A 25,090-nucleotide genomic window follows, 5' to 3' on the forward strand; every position below is an offset into this window, starting at 1 on the left:
CCCTGCCTTCCTTTCTCCGTTCAACGAACACTTACCGAGTAGCTGCTACAAGAGAAAACTTATTTTTGGAGGTCGAGGGCATTAGACAAATATGTGCACATGTGTTTCAGTAGCCGGGACAGCAACATGGCAGAGGACAGGGGAGCCCAAACCAGAGCAGCTTCCACCTAAGAGAGGAGGGGTGGGGGTTAGTTGGGAAACACCTCTCAGAGGTGATACTTTAGCAAAGGTGTTCTTTTGTTCCTCTTTATTCCAACCTCTCTCAGTATTGTGAGACCATTCAAAATAAGATGCACCCATTTTCTTAGTTTGAGTTATCCCTAAGAGCAGAGGCATATTAGCTTGCTGGGGCTGCCAATAACAAGTTCCACAGAATATGTAGTTTAAACAACAGAAATGTATTGCCTCACAGTTCTGGAGGGTGCAAGTTTGAGATCGAGGTGTTGGTAGGATTGGCTCCTCCTGAGGGCTGTGAAGGAAGGATCTGGCCCAGGTCCCTCTCCTTGGCATGAAGATGGCCATCTTCTTGTTTGTGTGGTATTCTCCCTGTCTAGATACGTTTGTATCCAAGTTTCCCTTTTTTATGACATCAGTCCTATTTGATTAGAGCCCACCCCAGTGACCTCATGTGATTAAATTACATCTACAATGACACAATTGACACAATTTCCAGATAAGTCACGTTCTGAAATACTGGGGGTTGGGACTTCAACATATGAATTTGGGGTGGGGAAAGGGTTCAATGCAACCCGTCGCAAGAGGCTTTGCAAAAATCCTAAAGCAAGAAGGGCGAGAGTCTCTCATAGAAGGAGCTTGAGATAGGACACGGGTAACATGCATAGAACTGCCCATAGCTGTGCTGCAGACGGGAGGACCGAGGTGTCCTCTAACACGCTGTTTCTTCAGAGATGCTTTATTTCCACGCCATTTCCCTGACCTGGACTGTGCTTTCTTTAGCGTGCTAGCCCTCCAGGGGAATTGAAAAACTGGCAGGGTTAATGTGGGTCTCCAAAATACTGCCAGATACATAGTTTAGCCAGCAGGTTAGTGATTGAAAACACCTTCAATGGGATGAAAACCCTTCAAGATATTTCAAATAGCAACTACTTGCTGTGACAGCGGTAGGGGCAATATGTTATTAGAAACATCTCCTTGCTGGCAAATGAGCAGAGGAAGTCTTCCAAAACCCGATTAGGAAAGACTAAAAGTTTAAAAATAAAAAGTGGATGAGGATTAAAAATACAGTCATGTATTGCTTAACAATGAGGATATATTCTGAGAGATGCATTGTCAAGTGATTTCATTATTTTGTGACCGTCACAGAGTACACTTACACAAACCTAGATGACATAGCCAGCTACACCTGGGCTAAATGCATAGCCTGTTGCTCCTCAGCAATAAACCTGTGCAACATATTACTCCACTGAATACTGTAGGCAATTATAACACGATGGTATTTGTGTATCTGCACATATCCACACATAAAAAAGTACAGTATTATAACTTATGGGATCACCATTATATGCAGTCTGTTGTTGACTGAAACTGAAATGTCATTATGTGGTGTGTGACTGTATGTGCTCAATAGAACCTCTTAGGTATAGATTATAGTGAGTAAAATAAACTAATTCACCAAATATGGTTTAAGCACCTACTGCATCCAGGGATTATTCTAGGTGCACATCAGTGAAGAAACAAGAAAAATCCTTGTCCTCTTAAAGCTCAAGTTCTAGATGCAACTTGTTACCCCTGACACATATTTATGGGTGTCATTTAAATGATAATATTAAAGCCCATTAAAATCAATATTTCAGACAAGAAAGAGGGTATAGCCAATAAAGTATTTTAGAAGGAACAATTCAAAAATACTGCTTCTTTTCCAGGGTAAGTCTATGAACGATTCTTCTTTCCTACTTGTCTAGGTTTTTCACATTATCTTTAGTAAGTATATATTATTTTTATATTAAAAAAAACTTTAAAGACAAAGGGTGAAATCCAAGAGGTTTCTTGTCTACATGGGTTTTATCAAAAGTGCTCCTAGCAGGAGTAAACTTTGAAATTAGACTGCCTTGCATTCCAATTTCAGCACTGCCCCTTTATTAGCCATGTGACATTGGATAGATCACATAACTTTTTAATTATATAAACTACAGTGTCATGATCTACAAAATGGGGGTAATATGTGAACCTCAACCTCCCAGAGTTGTTAAAAGGTAAGATTCACCATCTATAAGCAATCCTCAAACTGTGTTCTACCCTTAGTAGGTGCTCAGTGTTTGCTGGGTTGAATTGTGAAAGTCCCACTAAGATCAAGCCTAGCACTCTCATGCAGTGTAGTGAGAATATAAAATGGTACTACCACCTTGGAAAAGCAGTTTAGCAGTTTCCTAAAAAATTAAGCATACACCTATCATATATTCCAGGCATTTCACAGCTAGAGATTTACCAAGAAGAATGAAAACTTATGTCCATACAAAGATTTGGATGCTAATAATCACAGCAGCTTTATATGTGTAGCATGCTAAATGAAAGAAACTAGACATGGAATAGTATATACTATATAATTCTATTCATTAAAAAGTAGAGAAAATGCCAACTAATCTGTAGTGTCAGAAAGCAATTTATTGGTTGCTTTGGGATGGGATAGGCAGTGGGAAAGGGAAGGATGGAAGGATTATAAAGCCTAAGTTGGAAACTTGGGGTGATGAATCGGTTCACTATTTTGAATGAGGTGATGGTTTCTGGGTGTGCCAAAGTTTATGAAATTGCACACTTTATGCCAGGTACAGTGGCTCACACCTGTAATTCCAGCACTTTGGGAAGTCAAGGATCACCTGAGGTCAGGAGTTAGAGACCAGCCTGGCCAACATGGTGAAACCCAGTCTCCACTAAAGATACAAAAACTCGGCAGGCATGGTGACGTGTGCCTGTAATTCTAGATACTCAGGAGGCTGACACAGCAGAATCACTTGAACCCAGGAGGCAGAGGTTGCAGTAAGCTGATACTGTGCCACTGCACTCCAGCCTGGGTGACAAAGCAAGACCCTGTCTCAAAAAAGAAAGAAAAAAGAAAAAGAAATTTCACACTCTATGTATGTGTAATTTATTATATGTCCATTTTACCTCAATAAAAAATGATTTAAAAAAATCAATCTCAAGAGGAAGGCAATATCTATCACCTTTCTTAATCAGCCTTAGATATCTATAAAGGGAACAGTCAATTAGGTGACCAGTTAATGGTGAGAATTCAGATGAGATTTTCCTGTGAGCTGTGGGAATGGATTCACAGCAGAAGGAAGAGATTTAAATTTCTCAGTGTAACCAGTCTGAAATTAATACATTTTTAAAGAATGATATGGATTTCTGTCCAGAACCAGAAGGCAAAGCTATAAGACAGGGTGCTACATTTCTTGCCTGTCAAGAACTGATGTAGCAAGCACACAAATATAAAATGCCTCATCAAAAAAGTAATGCCCCTATATTCGGGAGGCTATTGTATCTGGGTGACAAATTTCAGATGATAAGGAGAGATGCAAATGTAAACCATGTGGGTTGATTTTTTTTTGTTCTTCTTAAAGATAAAGCAGTGATACAGATGTCACCCTTGAATATATGAGTCAATGTAGAATCTTTGTTTTCTTTGTAGGTTAACAATGACAAATCATAAAACCCAGAAAACAGCAAATGAAATTCAGGGCCAAATTAAAGGAATAGATTAAATGGATTAATAGCTCAAAACCCAGAATCAGAAAGAGAGATTTGTGCTGGAGGACTAAAAGATGTGATTTTCATTTCAGTCTTGACTGGCACAGGGTATGACCCTAAGATAGAAGCAGGAATTCCGAGTTGTTTTGCTAAATGTTGTGAGGCATTTGAAACAGAGACATTGCACATTTGTGGGATAGTTAACCATTATTTAAAATTTCTTTCCATTTTTTTGTTTTAAAAATGACTGGGAAAAAAATCGAACATGATTCTTTTTCTCTTATTATGTTATTAAAGGATACTGTTTTTTCAAGGTTATTTTTTACTTGGTATGGAATAATTGCTCATGCCCCAAAGTCATGTGGTAAGTTTTGTTGCTGTCTAACAGGCTCAAGTGGGATGGGAGAAGCAAAAGTCATAGACCTGGGAGCTGAAAGGAACCTTGAATATCCAATAAAATTATAGCTGCCAAGGATGGCTTACCAGTCACAGAAATAAGGCCATGTATAGCCAAGCCCTGTAGCGTTAGCTTAAAAACTAAACCATCACACAATATTTAAAATGAAGATAGGTCTTCAGAAAGGACTGTGAGGCTTGGGGGAATACAAAACTGAAGAGAGAGGGGTTTGGAGAATAAGACAATGGGTCTATCTTTCACAGATTTTACCTACAGAAACCCCAAGAGAAAGGAGAGTAACATTTATTAAACACCTGCTGTTGGCTTGGCACATAGAAGCCACTATAATTAAGTTAACATATGCTCCCACAGAATATATGCTGTTGTAGAAAAAAGAATCAACAAACAACTCTAACACAAGGTCCTCAAGTGCAGGACATAAATGCTATACGAAAAACACAAAGGACTCTCTATCTAGTGAGAATGATGCTTCCCTAACCTTAGATGAATGGCTAGCATTTTAACATCCTATATTTGTTTCTCTCTTCCCCTTTTTCTAGGTATCCAGATTAGTTCCTTTACTCAAGCTGACCTGACTTCACGAAATGTTCAGTATGTCCATTCTAGTGAGGCTGAGAAACATTCAGATGCCTTCAGCTTTACATTGTCTGATGGAGTCAATGAGGTAGGTGAGGCACTGGACTCCATCCTTGAAAGGTATTGATTCCTCACCGTCTTCTTTGAATGGATTAGGCAGAGTGACTGATGAGAGGAAAGCTTCATTTTCCTCTGCTCTCAGTCAAGAGGTAGGGGCAGCCTTTGCAGCCCTTGGCTCTTGCCCAAGAGAACTCCTTCTGGAGCTCCTAATTATTGACTTGTGCCAGAAATGGTGTGAAAGGGAAAGTAGAGAGCACCTACCTTTGGACCTGTTGGGTAGGTGCTAGGGACAGATGTCCCACCTGCACTTTCCTGCCATTCTAGGTGACTCAGACTTTCCATATCACTCTTCACCCTGTTGATGATTCGCTGCCCATCGTACAGAACTCAGGGATGCGGGTGCAGGAGGGCGTGAGGAAGACCATCACGGAGTTTGAGCTTAAGGCGGTAGATGCTGACACAGAGGTAAGAGCACTTCCTCTCCTGGGTTTCCTGGCTAAATGAGAGACTGACCTGGTAGCAGTTATTGCTTTGCAGCTGGGCATCCTGATGGTAGGGAGGAGCTGTGAGGTGAGTGAAAGCGTCCTTGAAGAATTAAAAAAACAGAAGATACCATGGGCTTCTGGGAAAGGGAAACAAATGTGTTTGAGATCAAATTGTTTTTAAACCCTCTCTCAAACCCTAAATGCATTCATCCTTTCCCTTGATTACATGAAACAATCCTTTTAACCTGCTGATTTTATATTGATTTACAGAAAATCAACTAGATGACATCTTACCTCATGTTATTATTTCCTATTAGCGTGAAGAGGGATTTTCTATGCCTATATACCCTTTTCTCCATTTCACCTCCTTCATCCAGACTTCTCTGATGGCAACTAATTATTAAAATTTGAGCCTCCTCAAAGACTAGGCTTTGTACAGTAAAACAGGGCATGTGGAGACTAAGCTCTTATTCCCACACTTCTAGTTTAAAGCATCTCACATTCTCTCGCATAAACTCATACTGCCACTCTTATTAATTAGTTCTATGTATCTGCTTCTCTGTGCCAGCACCCATTGATTGATTGATTGATTCTTTTATAAAATATTAATTCCCTATGAGGTTGTAGGCTTTGCTGTAGATGCTAAAGACAGAGTTATAACAAAACAGATAAAGTTGCAGGCTTAGAGAGTTTACTACCTTTGGTTGGGGGAAAGACAGTAAAGAAACAGATTATATCAGATACAATAAGTGCTATGAAGAAAAATAAAGGGAGATGAGGGATATAGAGATTGACAGATGTGCTACTTTAGAGTGTCCAGAGAAGGCCTCTCTGAGGAGGTCATATTTTAGCAAAGACATTGCTAAGCAAAAGAGCAAGCTATGCAGTTGTTTAGAATGATTCACCCACCAGATAGAGGAAGCAGAAGTGCAAAGGCACTGCCATCAAGTGCACCTGGACTCTGGGAACAACTGCAGCAAAGGTGGCAAGAAGTCAAGAGGCTGGAACCCACCAAACAGGCAGGAGAAAAGAATGAGGCCGGGCAGAATGCTGGGACTAGGTCACAGAGGACCGTGCAGGCCCAGGTTAGGCCTTGGCATTTTGTTCTAAGTTGGTAGGAAATTCTTGGAGAGCCTTGGGTAGGATTTTACGTTTCTTTTTCCTTCTATGTGTTACCGTAGAAACAGTAATTAAAAATAAAAAGTTAGCTTCTGTTGTGGTGTATACAGGACTCTGTATATAAGCATTCTGGGGAAACATACGGGAAGGAAATGAACAGTTTAAAAAGGTCTATTTCCTATCATCTTGGTAGAGGTTAAAAATTCAGGCTTTCCCCTATGACCTGAAGAGAAGAAATTTAAATATCTTAGTATTACAACTGAAGGTACCAGAATATAAGCCCAGTCGTAGCAGTCAGTGTGGTCGTTCTCTTTAGCCCTATTTTTGGTGTCTCTAAAGAAAATGCAGTCCTATTTTATCCATGTCTTCGGGTTCTGCTACCCTTGACCAGCAATTGGGCATCACTCCCTCTTCTGGTTTCTGTTATGAGCTTCCCTCCCCTCTGATATTTTGCCTCTCGGACAGGCCGAGTCTGTCACATTCACCATCGTGCAGCCTCCACGCCATGGCACCATCGAGCGAACCAGCAATGGGCAGCATTTCCACCTCACCTCCACCTTCACCGTGGAAGACATCTACCAGAACCGGGTCAGCTACAGCCATGACGGCAGTAACTCCCTCAAAGACTGGTTCACCTTCACCGTTTCTGACGGGACAAACCCCTTCTTTATCATTGAGGAAGGGGGAAAAGAGGTGAGGGGTGAGGACACTGGAGGAGGTAGCCCAGCACTACACGCCAGAGGCAGAACATGGATTTTTACGTCAAGCATGCCATTGTTTGAGTTCTTGTTTTATCACTATCTAGTAAATTGGCCTTGGGCAAATTACATTTCTAAGCCTCGGCTTTTCCTCTGTAAAATGGGCCTGAATTATCTGCTTGAAATAGTTGGTTTAAGGAGCCAAGGAGGTAATCCATGTAAAATGCTTAACACTGTAGACCACTAGTGAGTGCTCAATATATGGTGATAGTTCTTGTTGTTCGTATTACTGTTATTTTCTTTTTTCTTTTTTGCCCATCCTTTACTCCTTAATTTTTCTTTCATTTGGGTTTTAAATAATATCATATGTCTGTAGATTGTTTTTCTCTTTTCGGACTGGGTCCCCTCAGTCCAACCAGAGTTTCTTAGTTTTTGAGAAATAGCAGTGGCTAAGAATGTAGTTTTTGCATCCAAAATATGTTGATATTTTTTGAAATGATTTTTTATTTTTAATTTTTGTGGGTACATAGGTATATATACTTATGGGGTACATGAGATGTTTTGATATGGGCATGCAATGCGTAATACTCATATCATGGAAAACAGAGTATCCATTCCCTCAAGCATTTATTCTTTGTGTTACAAACAATCTAGTTATTCTCTTTTAGTTATTTTAAAATACATAATTAAAGTATTTTTGACAGTAGTCACCTGTCATGCTAGCAAATACTATGCCTTATATATTCCTTCTAACTGGTTTTGGTACCCATTAACCATACCTGCCCCCTTACTACCCTTCCCAGCCTCTAGTAACCATTCTTCTTCTCTCCATCTCCATGGGTTCAGTTGTTTTAATTTTTAGATCCCATGTATAAGTGAGAAAATATGATGTTTGATTGTGCCTGGCTTATTTCACTTAATGAATGGCCTCCAGTTCTATCCATGTTGTTGCAAATGACCGAATCTCATTTTTTATGGCTGAATAGTATTCCATTGTGTATATGTACCACATTTTCTTTATCCATTCATCTGCTGATGGACACTTAAGTTGCTTCCAAATCTAGGCTATGGTGAACAGTGCTGCAACAAATGTGGGAGTACAGATATCTCTTCAATATACCAATTTCCCTTCTTTTGGGAAAATACCCAGCAGTGGGATTGCTGGATTGTATGGCAGCCCTATTTTTAGTTTTTTGAGGAACCTCCAAACCGTTCTCCTTAGGGATTGTACTAATTTACATTCCCACCTACAGTGTATGAGAGTTCTCTTTTCTCCACATTCTCACTAGCATTTTTTATTGCCTGTCTTTTGGATAAAAGCCATTTTAAGTTAAAATGAGTGAGATGATATCCATTGTAATTTTGGTTTGCATTTCTCTGATGATCAGTGATGTCGAACACCTTTTCATGTCTCTTTTCCATTTGTATATCTTCTTTTGACAAAGTTCTATTCAAATCTTTTGCCTATTTTAAAATTCGATTATTAGATTTTTTTCTTATAGAGTTATTTGAGCTCCAAATATATTCTACTTATTAATCCCTTGCAGATGAGTAGAAGGCAGGTATTTTCACCCATTCCATGGGTTGTCCCTTCACTGTTGATTGTTTCCTTTGCTGTGCAGAAGACTTTTAACCTAAGGAGATCCCATTTGTCCAATTTTGCTTTGTTTGCCTGTGCTTATGGGGTAATACTCAAGAAATCTTTGCTCAGACTAACATTCTAAAGTGTTTCCTCAATACTTTCTTATAGTAGTTTCATAGTTTGAGGTCTCAAGTTTAATTCTTTAGTCCATTTTGATTTGATTTTTGTATGTGGTGAGAGATAGGGGTCTAGTTTCATTCTTCTGCATATATATATCCGAAAAGATATTGATTTAATTTCCAGCTCTGTCATGTACAAACTGAATGTACTTGTAAATCATTTAAACTTTCTAAGCCTCAGTTCCCCTATCTGTAAAGTGGGAGTGATACATATTCTCCTGATACACATAAAGCACATAGCCCAGTGCCTGACACACACAAAACATCAGATAAACTGAAGCTGTAATCATCATCATCATCATCATCATTTTAGCAGCTTATGAAACCAGTAAAATGCTTTTCTCTTGAGGCCATGCAACTGACAAGCTTTACTTCCTAAAGGAATTGCTGCCTTCTAACATCCAGATATCGAGAAGAAATGTTGATTCCCCCTCCTCTCCCGTCCTGCCACTTTTACTCATTCCTTTATTTGTTAACTAGCTCTCCTGCAGTTCGTAAACCTACCCTGGGAAAAACTGGTGAAAGGTGGGCCTGGGGGCACCTCTACATCTTTGTCTGACCCAAGAGAGGCAGTTTTAGTGAGCATCATGTGTGAACCTTCCTATACCTCCAAGATAGCAAAAGGATCCACTTCTCAGGCGTGCACCATTCCTTTGCTACTTGGACGATGAGGGATTATTTTCCTGGAAAAAGATCCTCTGTGTCCTTTAGAGACAAACAGTCTGTGGGAAGGTCATTCTCAGTTAGCTGGTATGTTGGTGGGATGGCTCTTGGGATTTTCCTGCCATTTCGGTGTCTGCACAGCATCACCACCTGGCAAGTCATCACTCTTGTTTTTTTCTCTCCCAAACTGTAGCTGCCCCTCCCCAGTTAGTTTGACTTTCAGAAGAGAAAAATGATTTCAGGATGTATCAGCAAGAGGGCTACCACTCTTATAAACAAAATGTTACAGCAGGTCTCTGGTGGAACCGTGTCATTTAAAAAAATGGAAATTACTTAGAAGGTGGGTTGTGAGAGATTAAAAAGCCAATGTCTTGTTGCCCTGTGTCCCAGCTTGCTGTATCCACTCAGGAACAGTGAGGTGCTAGATCCAATTTACAATGTGTGTGTTGCATGGATCTGTGTTTGTATCTGTGAGAATGGAATTATAAACGAAATTTCCTTTTCACTATTCCCACAAATACTTTTATTCCTGATTTCTTCTATCCCTCGCCCTCATATAGGGAGCTCGCCCTTAAAGCAGACAACAACAATGGGAAAAGAAAAAGAAAGAAAATACCTTCCCATGAAAACCTCTTTCACATCTGGCATAATCCCACGTAGAAATTTTAACATTAACAATTGAATGATTATTTTTATCAGTCTTTCATGAAAATTTTAACAAGGTTTGTTGAAAGGAAAAATGCTGTTTATCGTTTTATCCCAAGGCAATATTTAACGCAACAAAAGAAGACATAGGTATGTGAAAATCAACTTCCATAGCAGGTGAAATTCCAGCAAGGATGCCACCTGTTTTTGTTTCTGTTTTTTGTGGGTTTTTTTGCTTTTCTTCCTACATTGTTCTCACTCTGTCATTCAGCTTTCTCCCTTAGGCCTTGTGCCAAGATGATAAGGGATGGGAACAGGCTCAGTTGCATATCCCTTATCTCTGAAGTATCAGCAGGTATCAGGGATTCCAGCTGTGTAGGCCTTGGACCTGACATACTTCAGGTGCTTGTGAATGATGAGTTTTCTTTTTTGCCCTCCCTTACAGATTATGACAGCAGCACCTCAGCCGTTCCGAGTAGACATCCTCCCAGTAGATGATGGCACACCTAGAATTGTCACCAACCTGGGACTCCAGTGGCTGGAATACATGGATGGCAAGGTAAGGCCTGACCTCTGTCATGCTTACCCCACCCAACTTGGGCTGCATCCTTATTCATGGCAATGAGTTTATGAATAGAACTCCAGTTCAGCTCACCTGTTTATCCCTTCCTAAATAAACTGATTTTCCCAAGATTGGTAAACTCCATGAGTTTGGTTAGGATTGTTTGTTAATTTGTTCTATTCGTAGGATTTCTTAAAATTGCATATAGTTTAAGATGCTCTTACAAATAGGTCAAACTAGATAGAAGTTTATTTATTTTCATCTCACATATAGGGTGGAAGTACATAAGCAGTCCAAGGCTCTACATGAGCACTTAAAAGTGCAGATTCCCTCCACCATATTGTTCTGCCATCACTAGGTGATTGCTATTGACTACCTGGCCAGACTTCTTCAGAAATTCATCAATATACAATTGGCCCTCAGTATCCACAGGTTCCACATCTATGGATTCTACCAACTGTGGCTTAAAAATATTTGAAGGAAAAAAAATAAGAAATAATACAAATTTATAAAATACAGTATAACAACCATTTATATACCATTTATGCCATGGTAGGTATTATAAGTAATCTTGAAATGACTCAAAGTATACAGGAGAATGTATGTAGGTCATATGCAAGTACTATGCCATTTTATATTAGGGACTTCAGCATCCTTGGATTTTGTAATCATCAAGGAAGCCTAGAACCAATCCCCATAGATATTGAGGGACTACTGTACCAGCCTATGAGAAGGAGAAAACAGAAAGAGAAGGGCAAGGAACTCCATGTTAAGCAAGTGATACAGAAATTGAATGCATCCCTTGCACTTATATTTATTGGCAAGAAATTGTTCATATGGCCCAAATGTTGCATGGGAGGCTGGAAAATAGCATCTCTAGCTGGGCAGGCAGAGGCTCCGCTAAAACATTGTTCACTAGAAAAGAAGGGAAGGTGGATTTTGGAAAATATATAGTGTCTGCCATAAATGAGAAAGAATCGGAGCATTTTTGTAGGTAAATGTGTGCAGATGAATTGTACTTTAGATATTTCTTTCTCTTTCTCTTAAATTCCAAATTGGTGATTTTAAGATCTATGCCATAATTTTCATCTGGTAATCATGTCAAGCACTAAATCCACATCCCCACTCAAACACAGTTCTTCAGTTGAGAACTGGGTTCTTGCATTGGTGAGTGGTATTCTTTCTAGGATATGGCTTGTTTTCCGTCTCCATGGAGCTGATTAGTTCATTGTATGTGTAGCTGTTGCACTATAGCTTCTCACTAAACTGGTTGATTAAAAACAAACAAACAAACAAACAAAAAACAAGTAAACAAATAAACAAAAACAACCATGAATTTAAGTTAGTGCAAATTCCTCCTATGTCCTATTTGATCTTTATTTCCAACATATTCAGAGCAATTCCATTCTCTCAGTGCTCTCCAATTGGGTTTCTACCCCCTATTCCTACTCTATTGCGGTAACTATTATTAAAGTAACCAATGACCTCTATTTTCCCAAATCCAGAGGCCAATTATGTCTTTACGTTACTAGACCTAAAAAATATTCAATACTGTTGACCACCGCCTTTCTTCACTCAAACCTTGGCTCTCACGAACAACTTCAGTGAATGAATGAATGAATGAATGAATGAAAGTTCAGCTGGTATTCTTGGCCAATATCAGGGTACAGTCTGTTTATCTTATTCTATTTCAAGCACCATAATTGACACCTAGAAAGTGGCCACCTTACCTGCACTGAATTACCCTTTCAAAGTTCCAACTTTGTTTCAAGGCCCAACTGAAATTCCACTACCTCCAATCTGTCCTCTTTCAAGTCCAGATGAAATTAATCTCTCTCTCTCTCTCTCTCTCTCTCTCTCTCTCTCTCTCTCTCTCTCTCAAAAAGTGTACAGCCCTCCTTTTATGACTGCTATTATAGCTCTTGCCACATTGACCTTGTGCATGAGCCTTTCTTTCCCAATAAAGTATGAATACCTTGAGGGCAGAAGCTGGGATAGTTTTCATCCTCATAGCCTCTCCAATCCTGACAGAGTCTTCCATGCAGTAAATACACTCAGTAAATCATTGTTGAGCTGAATTAAATCTGAGTCAGAGGGTCTTGTTCCTGCTTTATTCCCACCTCAGGAATTAAATTTAATGACTTTCTATTCTAGGCAACCAATCTGATCACCAAGAAGGAGCTGCTGACCGTGGATCCAGACACCGAGGACGCACAGCTTGTCTATGAGATAACGACAGGCCCCAAGCATGGCTTTGTGGAGAACAAGCTGCAGCCTGGCAGAGCCGCTGCCACTTTCACCCAGGGTGGGGAATCTCCGGGGACTTAGAAATGGGAGAAATCTGTGCTAATGTCTCTCTCCCTGTCTCCCAGATTCTTCTCACGGCCACGTCCAGCTACTTATGCCCAAGTAACCTCTTTGCAAACAGAGATCTTCTAGTGTCCAACCACTCAACTTGTGAATTTTATTTCTCCTGATTTTTTTCCCTGTGACGATAAACTATGGCAAAGAAAAATTCATCTTCACTGTGCTTCCTCAACTCCTAAATTCCTCTAAGTATTGGCCAGGTTTTCTGGAAAAGGATGCATGATACTGCTTGGTTTTCTTTAAAAACAATAACAACCACAAAGCAAAAAATAACAAGCAGATATTATGAATGATCTGTGATCCTCTGTGGCTTACTTTTTGTTCTCTAAGGATTATAGACTTTAAGTCCTCAGCCAAGAAATTAAAATCAACATGTACAAGTTGCTCAACAAATATTTTCCCTGTTTTGAATCACCTCAAGCAGGCCATGTTGTATTTTTGTTTTTTATAAGTGTGTCAGCCTTCTCTAGAATTTTTTGAGGATGGACTTGACTAGGAGCAGTCATTGCAAAACTGTATCTCAAAATTCATGCTCCATGAATTTTGTTGTTGTTGTTGTTACTCCCTGTCCTCAATTCTATGTTCTCTCCTCACACCTTTTTTAGCTGTGCTTTGTGTATGGGATGTTTAAACCCAACCCCAGCTATTCTTGTGAGTACATACCTTCCAAAGAACCTTTATTAGAAGACATTAGGTCTGAGAGTGAGGATTGGGTCTGAGGCTTTTCTCTGCCAACTCTAGGATTTGCCATCAATATTCACAGACATTTATTGAAGTGTTTTTTGTCAGGACCCTGGGAGTCTCATTTTATAACAGCATAAGAGATATTTATAACATCTCTGTACATAAAGACAGATCTTTTGTTTCACAGAACTTCAGGATTTTATTTTAAAATCTGACAGAAACATTTATTTTAAAGACTACTACACTTTTGGTGCTTGGGAAAATAAGTTTTGTCTGTAACCCATTCAAAGAATAAACTAGGTATGTTCGTGTGGTAATCTGTGAAGTTGTCATCATATGCCTGGGTTAATTCACAGTAAGTTTTTTTTCTCGCAGAGGATGTGAACTTGGGGTTGATTCGTTATGTGTTGCACAAGGAGAAGATCCATGAGATGATGGATAGTTTTCAGTTTCTGGTGAGAGACAGTAAACCCAATGTGGTCAGCGACAATGTCTTCCATATCCAGTGGTCCCTCATCAGCTTTAAATATACCAGGTACAAATGTTACTGTGCTTTCCTTCTTGAGAAATAAATCAGGCAAGGAGAGGGAGTCAGGATGAAGCATGCTGGGGGGCAGCTCTAGTCACCTGTTGATGGTGGTGATGGAGATGATGGCAGTGATAAAAATAATAATTGCACCAAATATTTATTGAGTACTGTATATATTAGGTACTGCACTAGGACTTAACATGCATCATCTTGTTTAATACTTGCAGTTCTGAGATGAATTTTATTCCTGTCCCCACAGCGGCAAAGTAATAGAGACAGAAACTTGTTTATGTAACTTGTCGACAGTCACATAGCTAATAAGCAGTAAAACCAAGACGTAAGCCCAGTGATCTTACCCATGTGCTCTACTGCCTCTCAGACAAATGTTTTTGCCTCTGTCTTCAAGTTTCAGAAGAGAGTCTGGTAGAACTGATAGGAAAAATGAAAATAAGCATTCAAGTTTGGAAAATAGTTATTGGCCCACACTATCAGTATCTTCATCTTCCATCTGTATTCTCCCTGTTCTCAAGCCTGTTTTCTCCCCTGGCTTATTGGCTTATTTGGGTTTTGTAGGAATGTATATCTTTAGGGCTAACTGCATGGCTTAATGCAGACAGCTCTTTAAGATGCCTTTCTAATCTGTTGCGGAGTTAGAAAGGCAAACAGAGATACTGATTGGTAAAGGTAGTGTGCAAGCATGGTGCTGATTTTATAGGTTAGATTTTAACTAGGATTATAATTTGTGTGGGGGGAAATATTCTTTAAGTCTACACTTCAGAGACTCACTATCCAAGAAATTAACTTCATAAAAATTCAGATAAAAACTGGAACTTGTGGGGGTGGGGAAGGAGGGTGGTAAAAAAGAAAGACTTAAAAGCTTGATTTTGCATGCCCCAGATTCAGGCTATTCTACTCTTACACACATTTGAAGAATTAAAGGAAAATTAGTATCAACTTTTGTGTACATAATGTTTCGCTATTATTTACCTCTTGATTATATTGCCCTCAAAATTTAATAAATTCAATAAAATTCATCCCTTTTTCTGAACAACCCTCTAGCATTTAGTCAACTAAGTGGCATAGAGGGTCCCAAAGCTGGCAATGAGGCCTGGGGTCTCAGAGGCACTTTCCCTTCTGTCCTCATAGCAACAAGACATCCACCCAGGTCCAGGGGCCATCCTCAGTGGTGAAAAACAAAGCCCAGCTCATGCCCAACTTTATGTGGCGCTTCCAAACCTAGATACTTATTGTGAATCAATAGCACATGAATAGTTGGCCTTCTGCTTTACAAAAGCAATAGAGATTCTGAGCAGCGAGCTAAATTAATCCTGTCCTTCCTCCATTGTCTTAAAGTTCCATGTGTCTAAACACCTGTTATCTAGGTTGAACCCACATTTTCTTACTTCTGCTTCTGCCCTGACTCCATTACACAGTTCCTGGAGATCTGGTCCAGTCAGTTCCCACCTAAGTCATTGATTGCCTTCCGAGCAGCTTTCTTCCCTAAGAACCCTAAGAACCTACTGACCTGTTTTGATTATTCAACCACGGTAGGAAGAGATTGTCCTTTCTCCATGCCCTGAAATCTGAAGTTCATAGCTCCTGTGTACTGTCCATCTCCCAGATTGACTCTCAACTTGCTTTCAAAGCAGGGCAGAAGACATTCTGCATCCACAGCTTCCTTGTTTATATTTGGTGCTCTGATTGTTCAGGTGAATACATTCCCTCAGTTTACAGCCTGGATTCTTAAAGGAAACAAACTTCCTCTTCTCTGATTACCTAATGCCAAGAACCAAATGGAAGAGATGAGCATTAAACAAGTTGTTTCTTCATAATCATGGGGCATATTTTAAGACATGCCTTTTTGTGTGCTTCCAGCTACAATGTCAGTGAGAAGGCAGGGTCTGTCAGTGTCACGGTGCAGAGGACTGGGAACCTGAACCAATATGCCATCGTCCTGTGTCGCACTGAGCAAGGCACCGCTAGCTCCAGCTCCAGGGTCAGCTCCCAGCCTGGGCAACAGGACTATGTAGAGTATGCTGGCCAGGTAGGTGGGGCCATGGGGTTTGAGAGAGGCTCCAGCAAGGGCTGTAACATGGTTACAGGCAATTGTGGCACTTTCCCACTTCTTAGCCAACTTTCTTTTTCATTAGTGTCCTTCCTCAAGTATTAAATAGTTTTCCTGTGTTCTCCTCCCATTGTACTTTGTTATTCAGAATCTCTCTATCTTCCATTGAAGTTGTTGTTGTTTGTGTGTGTGTGTTGTTTTGTTTTGTTTTTTTGAGACAAACTCTTGTTCTGTCATCAGGCTGGAGTGCAATGGCATGACCGTGGCTCACTGCAACCTCCGACTCTCTGGTTCAAACAATTCTTCTGCCTCAGCCTTCCTTGTAGCTGGGATTACAGGCATGCATCACCATGCCCAGCTAATTTTTGTATTTTTAGTAGAAACAGGGTATCATCATGTTGGCCAGGATGGTCTCGATCTCCTGACCTTGTGATCTGCCTGCTTCAGTCTCCCAAAGTGCTGAGATTACAGGCGTGAGCCACTGCACCCAGCCTACCCTTCATTGAAGTTTTAACAGCCAAAGCTGAAGTTGTTGTCTAGCTTCTCAGTCTTTACATTTTGCTTCACGACAAAAAGAAGTCTCTAAGCATCATGTTCTACACTTAGCTTTGATATCTCAACCCTTCCTCTCCCCTCTTCTTTACCTGAAGGAAGAGAAGAGAGTGTGTAGGAGATGGATTGGGAAGCCCTTGCAATAGGCTGGCTAAGATGATGGAAGCTTGGGCTTTGATTATGAAGTGAAGTTAGAAAGAAGTGGATGCATTCAACAGATGGGTGAGAATTGATAGGATTTGGCAGTGGATTGGTTAGGCAATGGGGCCAAAGGGAGAGATGGATGGTGATGCCTCTTTCTAGGAGGGGACATGTAAGAGGAGCCAGTTTGGCAAGATTTGGTGCTTATGACTTTGCTTTGGTCTTGTTGAGTATAAATTGCCTTAGAAACAGCAGGTTGACCACTGTATTGATGGGTAGGGAGTGCAGAGAGGAGTTGGGGGTCCAGAAAGAAATTTGGAGATCATCTACATATCAGTGGTAATTAGCGCCAGGGTGGTAATGAGAAAGAAAAAGGAGAGATTGAAAGCAGAAGAGAAAGGAGGACTTAAGTAGTCAACTTAGTCAACAAATACAGGACCCCATGTATTTGTCATCTTTTATGAAGGGTACAGTGCCTGGCACTTAATGCTTTTTCAAAGTAATTTCATTATTATTATGGCAACATAGATCTCTGTAAAGAGAAGAGGCTCTGTTGTTTCTTTTTCTTTCTTTCTTTTTTTTTTTTTTTTTTTTTTTTTTGGAGATGGAGTTTCGCTCTTGTTGCCCAGCCTGGAGTGCAATGGCATGATCTCGGCTCACTGCAACCTCCGCCTCCTGGGTTCAAGTGATCCTTCTGCCTCAGCCTTCCTGGTAGCTGGGATTACAGGCATGTACCACCACACCCAGCTAATTTTTTGTATTTTTAGTATGGACGAGGTTTCACTATGTTGGCCAGGCTAGTCTCGAACTCCTGACCTCAGGCAATCCACCGCCTCAGCCTCCCAAAGTGCTGGGATTACGGCTAGACTAAGCTCATGCCTCTTATATAAAATGTAAGTGAGGAATTAGGAAAAAACAGATAAGCTAATATCTTTTAGTTAAATGATAAGACAGGGGATATTGTGTTTTTCAAGGAAAGACAAAAGGCTGTTGGTGTATTCTCGATCTTACATAAAGATCTGTTGAGTGTTTCATTTCACTGGGAGTGTTTTAAAATATGGAGCTTAATAAAACTTAATTTGAATAGTTGATTAGGTAAATACTAATAATTTTCTGTTTGATTAAAATTTTTACAGATTTGCGTGTCCCTAAACATTTATGACTGTCGTTTGCACGTTTCAATTGTCTCTGTTCACACAGAGCATAGACCAGGTTCATTTCCTGCACTTTCAGTTTTGGGCAAGTCCATAGTTGTGGCTTCATTTGAAGGGTTTTAATTTCTTCCCTTCTTCTTTTTTTAAACAAAGTAAAACCAGAATAAATCCCTTTAAGTTCACAATTGTGTGCATATAAAATAATTTCTCTGTTTTGTACTGGGCTAAATTCATTCACATTTTTATGGCAAAGCGTGTAGTTGAAATATCAAGTTAAAATTAGTCTACCTTGTTTATAATGTAATTTTCTATGAATTTAAATTCCATTATTCAGTATACTAGAGTTCTATGTCAATTTTAATTGTATAAGTAATATGGTGACAGTAATGATAATGTTTTATGTTTGGTGCTTTAAAATATACTTAGCACTTTCATATACAAGACCTCTTTTAGCCCTCCCAAGAAGTGTGTGAGGTAGGAAAATTGCTATTTTTATTTAGTTGATGAGGAATTTGATGTTTGTAAAGTTTCATAACCTAATACAGCTGGGAAGTAACAGAACCAGACTTGAGATCAGAAGTTCATATTCCAAGGCCAGAGATCTTCCAGAAAGGGAACTGAGTCATCAAAGGATGACTGTTGCTGCCCCACATGAGTTAATAAGACAGGCTCTGAAGAGTTACTACATTTTTTTGTCTGGTCACCAACGGTAAAAAGAGATTTGGCTCTTCCATTTCCTATATAATGAAGCAGCCCTCCTTTACAGATTAAGAATGGGAGGAGGTTGCTGGGTGTTCCCAGTGATGCAGCAGGGCACTGGGGCTGGAAGAACCAGCTGTCTCAGTCAGTGCTCTGCCCACTGGACTTGGATGCTCTTTTTCTATGATGCCCTGGGGGGCAGAGCAGGGGAAGCTGAGGAACAACTTAACTTCTTGTTGGTTCCTTTGTGACAGGTGCAGTTTGATGAGCGAGAGGACACCAAGTCCTGCACCATTGTCATCAACGATGATGACGTGTTTGAAAATGTTGAGAGTTTCACTGTGGAACTCAGCATGCCAGCTTATGCCCTGTTAGGGGAATTCACCCAGGCAAGGGTCATTATCAACGACACTGAGGATGAACCCACATTAGAGTTTGACAAGAAGATTTACCGAGTCAACGAGAGTGCTGGTTTTCTGTTTGCACCTATTGAAAGAAAAGGTCTGTTGGCGCCATAGGTGACAAAGAGCTATAATAACTGCTAACATTTATTGAGTGCCTATTATGTGCTAAGGGCTCATCTCATGCATTATATTAACTTATATATGTACTTTCCACATATTAACTCGTCTAGTCCCCACAACAACCCTAATGATGACTCTATCCGTAGTGAGTACCATCAGAGAGCCTCTTTTCTTAGTTCAAGTTGTTAGAGCTCCCATTTATTCTTAAATTGGACTAGAAGACTGGTTATATTTAGCCTTTCAAATTATGAATCAATATTCTTAATCAATCATCCGATCCATAAAATATTTAGTAACCTTGGTTAAGGAGGGAAGTTACAGTTTGTAAGGACTGGCTTTCCATCTTATACTTGGAAGACAGAAAAATGCTGAAAATTTCCCTATGTGACAGTCACATGAAGAGCTCAGATGAGAAATAAACTGTGTGTAAAAAAATCAAGGGCATTTCTTGTTTTGTTTTGTTTTAGTTTTAATTGATACATAATAATTGTGCATGTGGATAAAAGGACAATTTTTGAGGAGCTGCAAATCAAAATGGAGATCATATGGAATTATGATTGTGTAAGATTGAGCCTTTAAAATCCATGGAAACTGAACCCTCATTCAAAGGCACAACAAAACTGTAAATGATGATGTTGGGTTTCTTTATTGAATCTGCTGACTGGGTATTAGTGTAACAAATACTGTAGATAGCAAAAACCCTTGGTAACGCCACTTGGAAAACAAGCAAGCCTCATTGATTGCTCTGGGACACCAAGCCAGGCCCAGAACAGGCTGTCACCAAGGGAAGTGGCAGCCCTAATAAGTAAAGTCATTTGTATAAAGTGGCAGGTTTTATTTTGTTTTGTCTTTCTTTTTTTGAATAAGCCTGCTTCTCTCTGGGAATTAAAGTATAGAAGTTTATTCAGAAAGGCAGTGAACTATGTTCATAGTACTACCTTCAGGACACAATTACTTTGCTACTTAAAGTACCAAATATGTGTCTTATCTTTCCACCGCTGTGTTCTTAGATGGTGGGCAATGAGTCTTGTGAATTAACAGAGCACAAAATTCACGGAATAGGAAATCCATTTAAGTTGTTTGGTGAAGTATCTGGGGTACATTAAATCCTCAAGTGGTTTATACCAGAGGCTCAAAAGAAACTGCAGTTCAGGAATGTTTAATACCAGAGTTTGAACAGAAGTAGTGATAGACTATGTCGAAGGGACCAAGCTTAACTTACCAGAGATTTTAAAATGTGAGAAGCACTCATTCAAATGCTTTGTTTTTTTTTTTTTTGTTTTTGTTTTTTTTTTTTTTTTTTTTTGCCATTTGTATTTCAGGAGATGCAAGCAGCATTGTATCTGTAATTTGCTACACGGTCCCTAAGTCAGCTATGGGAAGTAGCCTCTATGCTCTAGAATCAGGCTCTGATTTTAAATCTAGAGGGATGTCTGCTGCGAGTCGTGTGATATTTGGGCCTGGCGTGACCATGTCCACCTGTGATGTCATGCTTATTGATGACAGCGAGTATGAAGAGGAAGAAGAGTTTGAGATTGCCTTGGCAGATGCCTCTGACAATGCTCGTGTTGGAAGGGTGGCAACAGCCAAGGTGCTCATTGGTGGTCCCAACGATGCCTCCACTGTGTCCCTGGGCAACACAGCTTTCACTGTCAGTGAGGACGCAGGTAATGGAGGGTGTCTCCGAGGTTCCTTCATCTGTCTCCTGATTCCTTTCTTGAACAGTTTTCTCCTTAGGTTTCAGAATATCCTCCTGACATTGAGAATGCCATTCCTCAGTGAAACAATTGTTGATATCACTGAGGAATGGTTATACAATGTTTGGCTGAGACCAAGCATGGAAGTTAGTATAGAGAGTTCCATTCACTTTTCTTACTCTGATTCTTTTTTTAATAAATTTTTATGGGTATAAGTAAGTGTATATATTTATGGATTACATAACATATTTTGATATAGGCATGTAATACATAATAATCACATCAGGATAAATGGGGTATTCATCACCTCAAGCATTTATCCTTTGTGTTACATACAATCCAATTATACTTTTTTAGTTACTTAAAAATGTACAATTAAATTATTTTAACTATAGTCACCCTGCTGTGGTAGGAAATACTGGGTCTTCTTTCTAACTATTTTCTGTACCCATTAACCATGCCCCCCCTCCACTTCCCACCCCTACTACCCTTCCCATCCTCTGATAACCATCCTTCTACAACATGGGTAAAACTGGGAGGTCCTTATGCTAACTAAGTGAAATAAGCCAGGCACAGAAAGACAAACTTCACATGTTCTCACTTATTTGTGGGAGCTAAAGGTTAAAATCATTGAGGTCATGTAGATAAGAGTATAGCAACCTTGCTCTGATTGTTGATGGCAGGCAGGGCTGTGGCTTTGAGCTTCATGGGCTGACCTCTGTGGTCCAGAGGGAGGGCCTGGTGCTGAGCACCTGGGCATGTGAAAGAGGGGAATGTGATCTGTTGAGGATGGAAGTGAAGTATTTAGTGTACTGCTAGCTCCTGGAACACTCTCCAAAATTTTAGTGTCTTAATACAGTGGAACTTTATCATTCATGTAACAGCCCAAAGTGATCAGTGGGCAGGTCACTTTCACATGGTAGGTCAGAAACCCAGGCTCCTTTCCTGCTTGTGGCTCTACAAAGGTCTTGAAATCTTCTGGATGCTGCAGGCAGATGTACTGCTGGCAGAAGGGCAAGAGCTGTGCTTAGTGTCTCCTGATCTGAGCCAGATCAAGGCCTTTCACCTCTATGAAGGGATTTGGAGTACTGGGAACAGATCTTTTTTAGCACTTACCAAATGCCAGGCATAGTACCACCACCTATGTTCCATGCATTCTCACCTAATCTCCTGTGGATGAGAGAACATTATATAGAGGAGCAAATGGAGGCCTGGAGAGGTTAAGTCGGTCATCAGTGATTAAGCAACTAATATAATGGCAAGGCTAGATTCAAACCCAGACCTTTCTACTGTATCATGTTTCTTTCCCCATACATTAAATGCCCAGCCATAACTACATGTCACCTCACAGCATGTTGGCTAGAAAATGTGGTGATTGAAAATTGTAGGGTTTTCATGAAGCTTTTCTCTGCCCTTGATTGTGAAAATAGCTAAATATCTTTAGGACACTACAAAGTATGACGTCACCGTGGACAGGAAGATGAGCTTCATTCCTAAGATGAGTAATAAGCATGTGCAGTTTAAGTCCTGACATGTGTGCTCGGGTAAAAGAGATAAATCAACCCAGTTAGAAACATTTAATTAGAAATATTCAGCTTCAGGCTCCATAGTGTCCCCTAGCTGGGTCCTCCTTAATTGCCTATTTTCTGACTCATCCCTGAGGCCCTAGGCTCTAAGTTTCTTCTCTTCTAATCTAATCTTTTAATTCTTCTGTCTTCTTATCTTGTCTATCTTCTAATTCTTATCTTCTGAATAGGCTTGAGATGTTTTTCAATGGACCCTGCTCTCCTTAAGTGCATCTTCTCCTGTGAGCAGTCTCCCCTGTGAAGCCACAATAGCTTTCTCCCCTAAGGGCTCCCTCCAGCACCACCTCTCTGAAGCCCTTCTCTAGGTCTCCTCTTGATCCTAGTGTCAGTGAAAAGATGGTAGTGACACCTCTAGGCCTTCATCTCAGATAGGGCATAGGAGCATCACTGAAGCTGGGTTAGACAAGCTGAAAGGGATAAAAGCTGCCACTATTGCAGTGAGGGAGAACATCGTTCTGAAAACCTCACTGATTTTCTGACTCAAAGTTGACTGTTAAAATCTCTATTAATCTTTATTCAGGCATAGTAAAGATTCCAGTTATCCGCCACGGTACTGACCTTTCTACTTTCACATCTGTCTGGTGTGCAACGCGGCCCTCAGACCCAGCCTCTGCCACACCAGGAGTTGACTACGTTCCCAGTTCTCGGAAGGTGGAATTTGGGCCCGGTGTCACTGAACAGGTGCGTTTACAGCCGTCCAGACTCCACAGAGTCAACAGGCCGGTTCGTGAATATTGTTTTTAGTTTGCTTCCCAAGATCTCTCAACTCCCCTGGCAATATTCCTATCTTTCCTCTCTTTAAAAACACACACATACACACAAGAGAGTAAACTTAGGAGGATCTTCTAAAAACTCTCCTAGTGACATTTTTAGCATCAAATATCCAGCCTTACAGATTCAGGATAGAAACTATACTTGTATGATATCTAAAAACAAACTCCTAGTGGCATGTAATAAAGAGATCATCATGTTATGGATTAGAAAATCTCACTTTAAAACCACCGAAGAAAGGCAAGCTGTGACCTTTGCCCTAGTCAAGACAAATGGGTATTAGGTGGTGAGCCCTCTGTAAAGTTTGCTTTGATTTCTCTTCTAGTATTGTACCTTGACTATCTTGGATGATACTCAGTATCCAGTAATTGAAGGACTGGAGACATTTGTGGTTTTCCTCAGCTCAGCACAAGGAGCCGAACTGACCAAACCCTTCCAGGCAGTCATTGCAATTAATGACACATTCCAAGATGGTAAGAGACTGGGGATGCCAGCTGGTAGTTCAAAATATATTTCTATATTTTCTTTAACATCCACATATGTAACATTGGAATTCATTTACATTTTCATTCAAGAATATGTGTGTGTCTATGTGTACACGTGAGCATTTGCCGTTTTACGTAGCAGTGCAAGAGGGAACCATTGATGCCTCCAGCACTCTCGCAGGCACAAAGAAATGTATAAGCCTTGGGCCCTGTCCTCAAGAAGCTCAATGTCTCATTGTGGAATTAGACCCTTAAAGAGAAAAATAGGAATAAATTATGATAAATTAACTAATAATACTGTACATCCAGTGCTATGAGAGCAGAGGGTGAACAGGAACTACAAATGGGGGAAATTATAGATTTCACCAAGGAGATATTTAAGCAAAGTCTTCAGGTGTGAGTCTGTCTAGTGGATAATAAAGGAAAGTCTATTTCAAACGGAGAGATATAGTAAATACAATGTTTAATGTGTTGAAAGATGCATATTTGTTTAATTAGAAACATTCAGCTTCAGGCTCCATAGAGTCCCCTAGCTGGGTCCTCCTTAATTGCCTATTTTCTGACTCATCCCTGAGGCCCTAGGCTCTAAGTTTCTTCTCCCTATATAGGCTTGAGATGTTTTTCAATGGACCCTGCTCTCCTTAAGTGCATTGTTCTCCTGTGAGCAGTCTCCCTTGTGAAGCCACAACAGCTTTCTCCCCTAAGGGCTCTCTCCAGCACCACCTCCAGGTTTCCTCTTGATCCTAGTGTCAGTGAAAAGATGAGTAGTGACCCCTCTAGGCCTTTACCTCAGATGGGGCTTAGGGGCATCACTGAAGGTGATGACAGATGTTCACTTTTACTTTGAGCATAGCAGGAGGTAAATAGAATGGAATGGAAAGGCAGATTGGAGTCAAGTTCTGAGAAGACTTATGATCCAGCCAAAGGACTTTATAAACAAAGGGTAGCAGTAGATGCTTATAAGCAGAGGAGTGGTGTGTTTTTTATTTTAGAAAACGAATATTGGCAATGTTGTAGATGATGTGCAGGAATGAATTGAGGCAGGTATATGAAGAAAATATCAGTCACTGCTAAAGATATAACCTAAGCAACATGAGGAAGAACAGGTAAGGATGGTTGCTTCTCAGAATTGACAAAATTAGAA

At 40.2% G+C, this 25,090-nt stretch overlaps 1 protein-coding gene across 7 annotated transcripts in view; it reads left to right on the forward strand.

The window, feature by feature from the left end:
* The window catches only part of FRAS1 (Fraser extracellular matrix complex subunit 1), a 460,403-nt gene that overhangs the window by 377,344 nt on the left and 57,969 nt on the right, over positions 1-25,090 (forward strand). For all 7 annotated transcript variants that reach the window (XM_074396330.1, XM_074396331.1, XM_074396334.1 and 4 more), the window contains 11 exons: positions 4,663-4,787; positions 5,084-5,224; positions 6,829-7,056; positions 10,576-10,689; positions 12,847-12,997; positions 14,119-14,278; positions 16,148-16,316; positions 19,138-19,384; positions 20,730-21,074; positions 23,211-23,371; positions 23,787-23,934. In XM_074396330.1, coding sequence (XP_074252431.1) covers positions 4,663-4,787; positions 5,084-5,224; positions 6,829-7,056; positions 10,576-10,689; positions 12,847-12,997; positions 14,119-14,278; positions 16,148-16,316; positions 19,138-19,384; positions 20,730-21,074; positions 23,211-23,371; positions 23,787-23,934 — 1,989 coding nt within the window. The remainder of the gene's footprint in view (positions 1-4,662; positions 4,788-5,083; positions 5,225-6,828; positions 7,057-10,575; positions 10,690-12,846; positions 12,998-14,118; positions 14,279-16,147; positions 16,317-19,137; positions 19,385-20,729; positions 21,075-23,210; positions 23,372-23,786; positions 23,935-25,090) is intronic.

Source organism: Saimiri boliviensis, chromosome 3, assembly GCF_048565385.1.
Source record: "Saimiri boliviensis isolate mSaiBol1 chromosome 3, mSaiBol1.pri, whole genome shotgun sequence".
In the NCBI taxonomy this organism is placed as follows: domain Eukaryota; kingdom Metazoa; phylum Chordata; class Mammalia; order Primates; family Cebidae; genus Saimiri; species Saimiri boliviensis.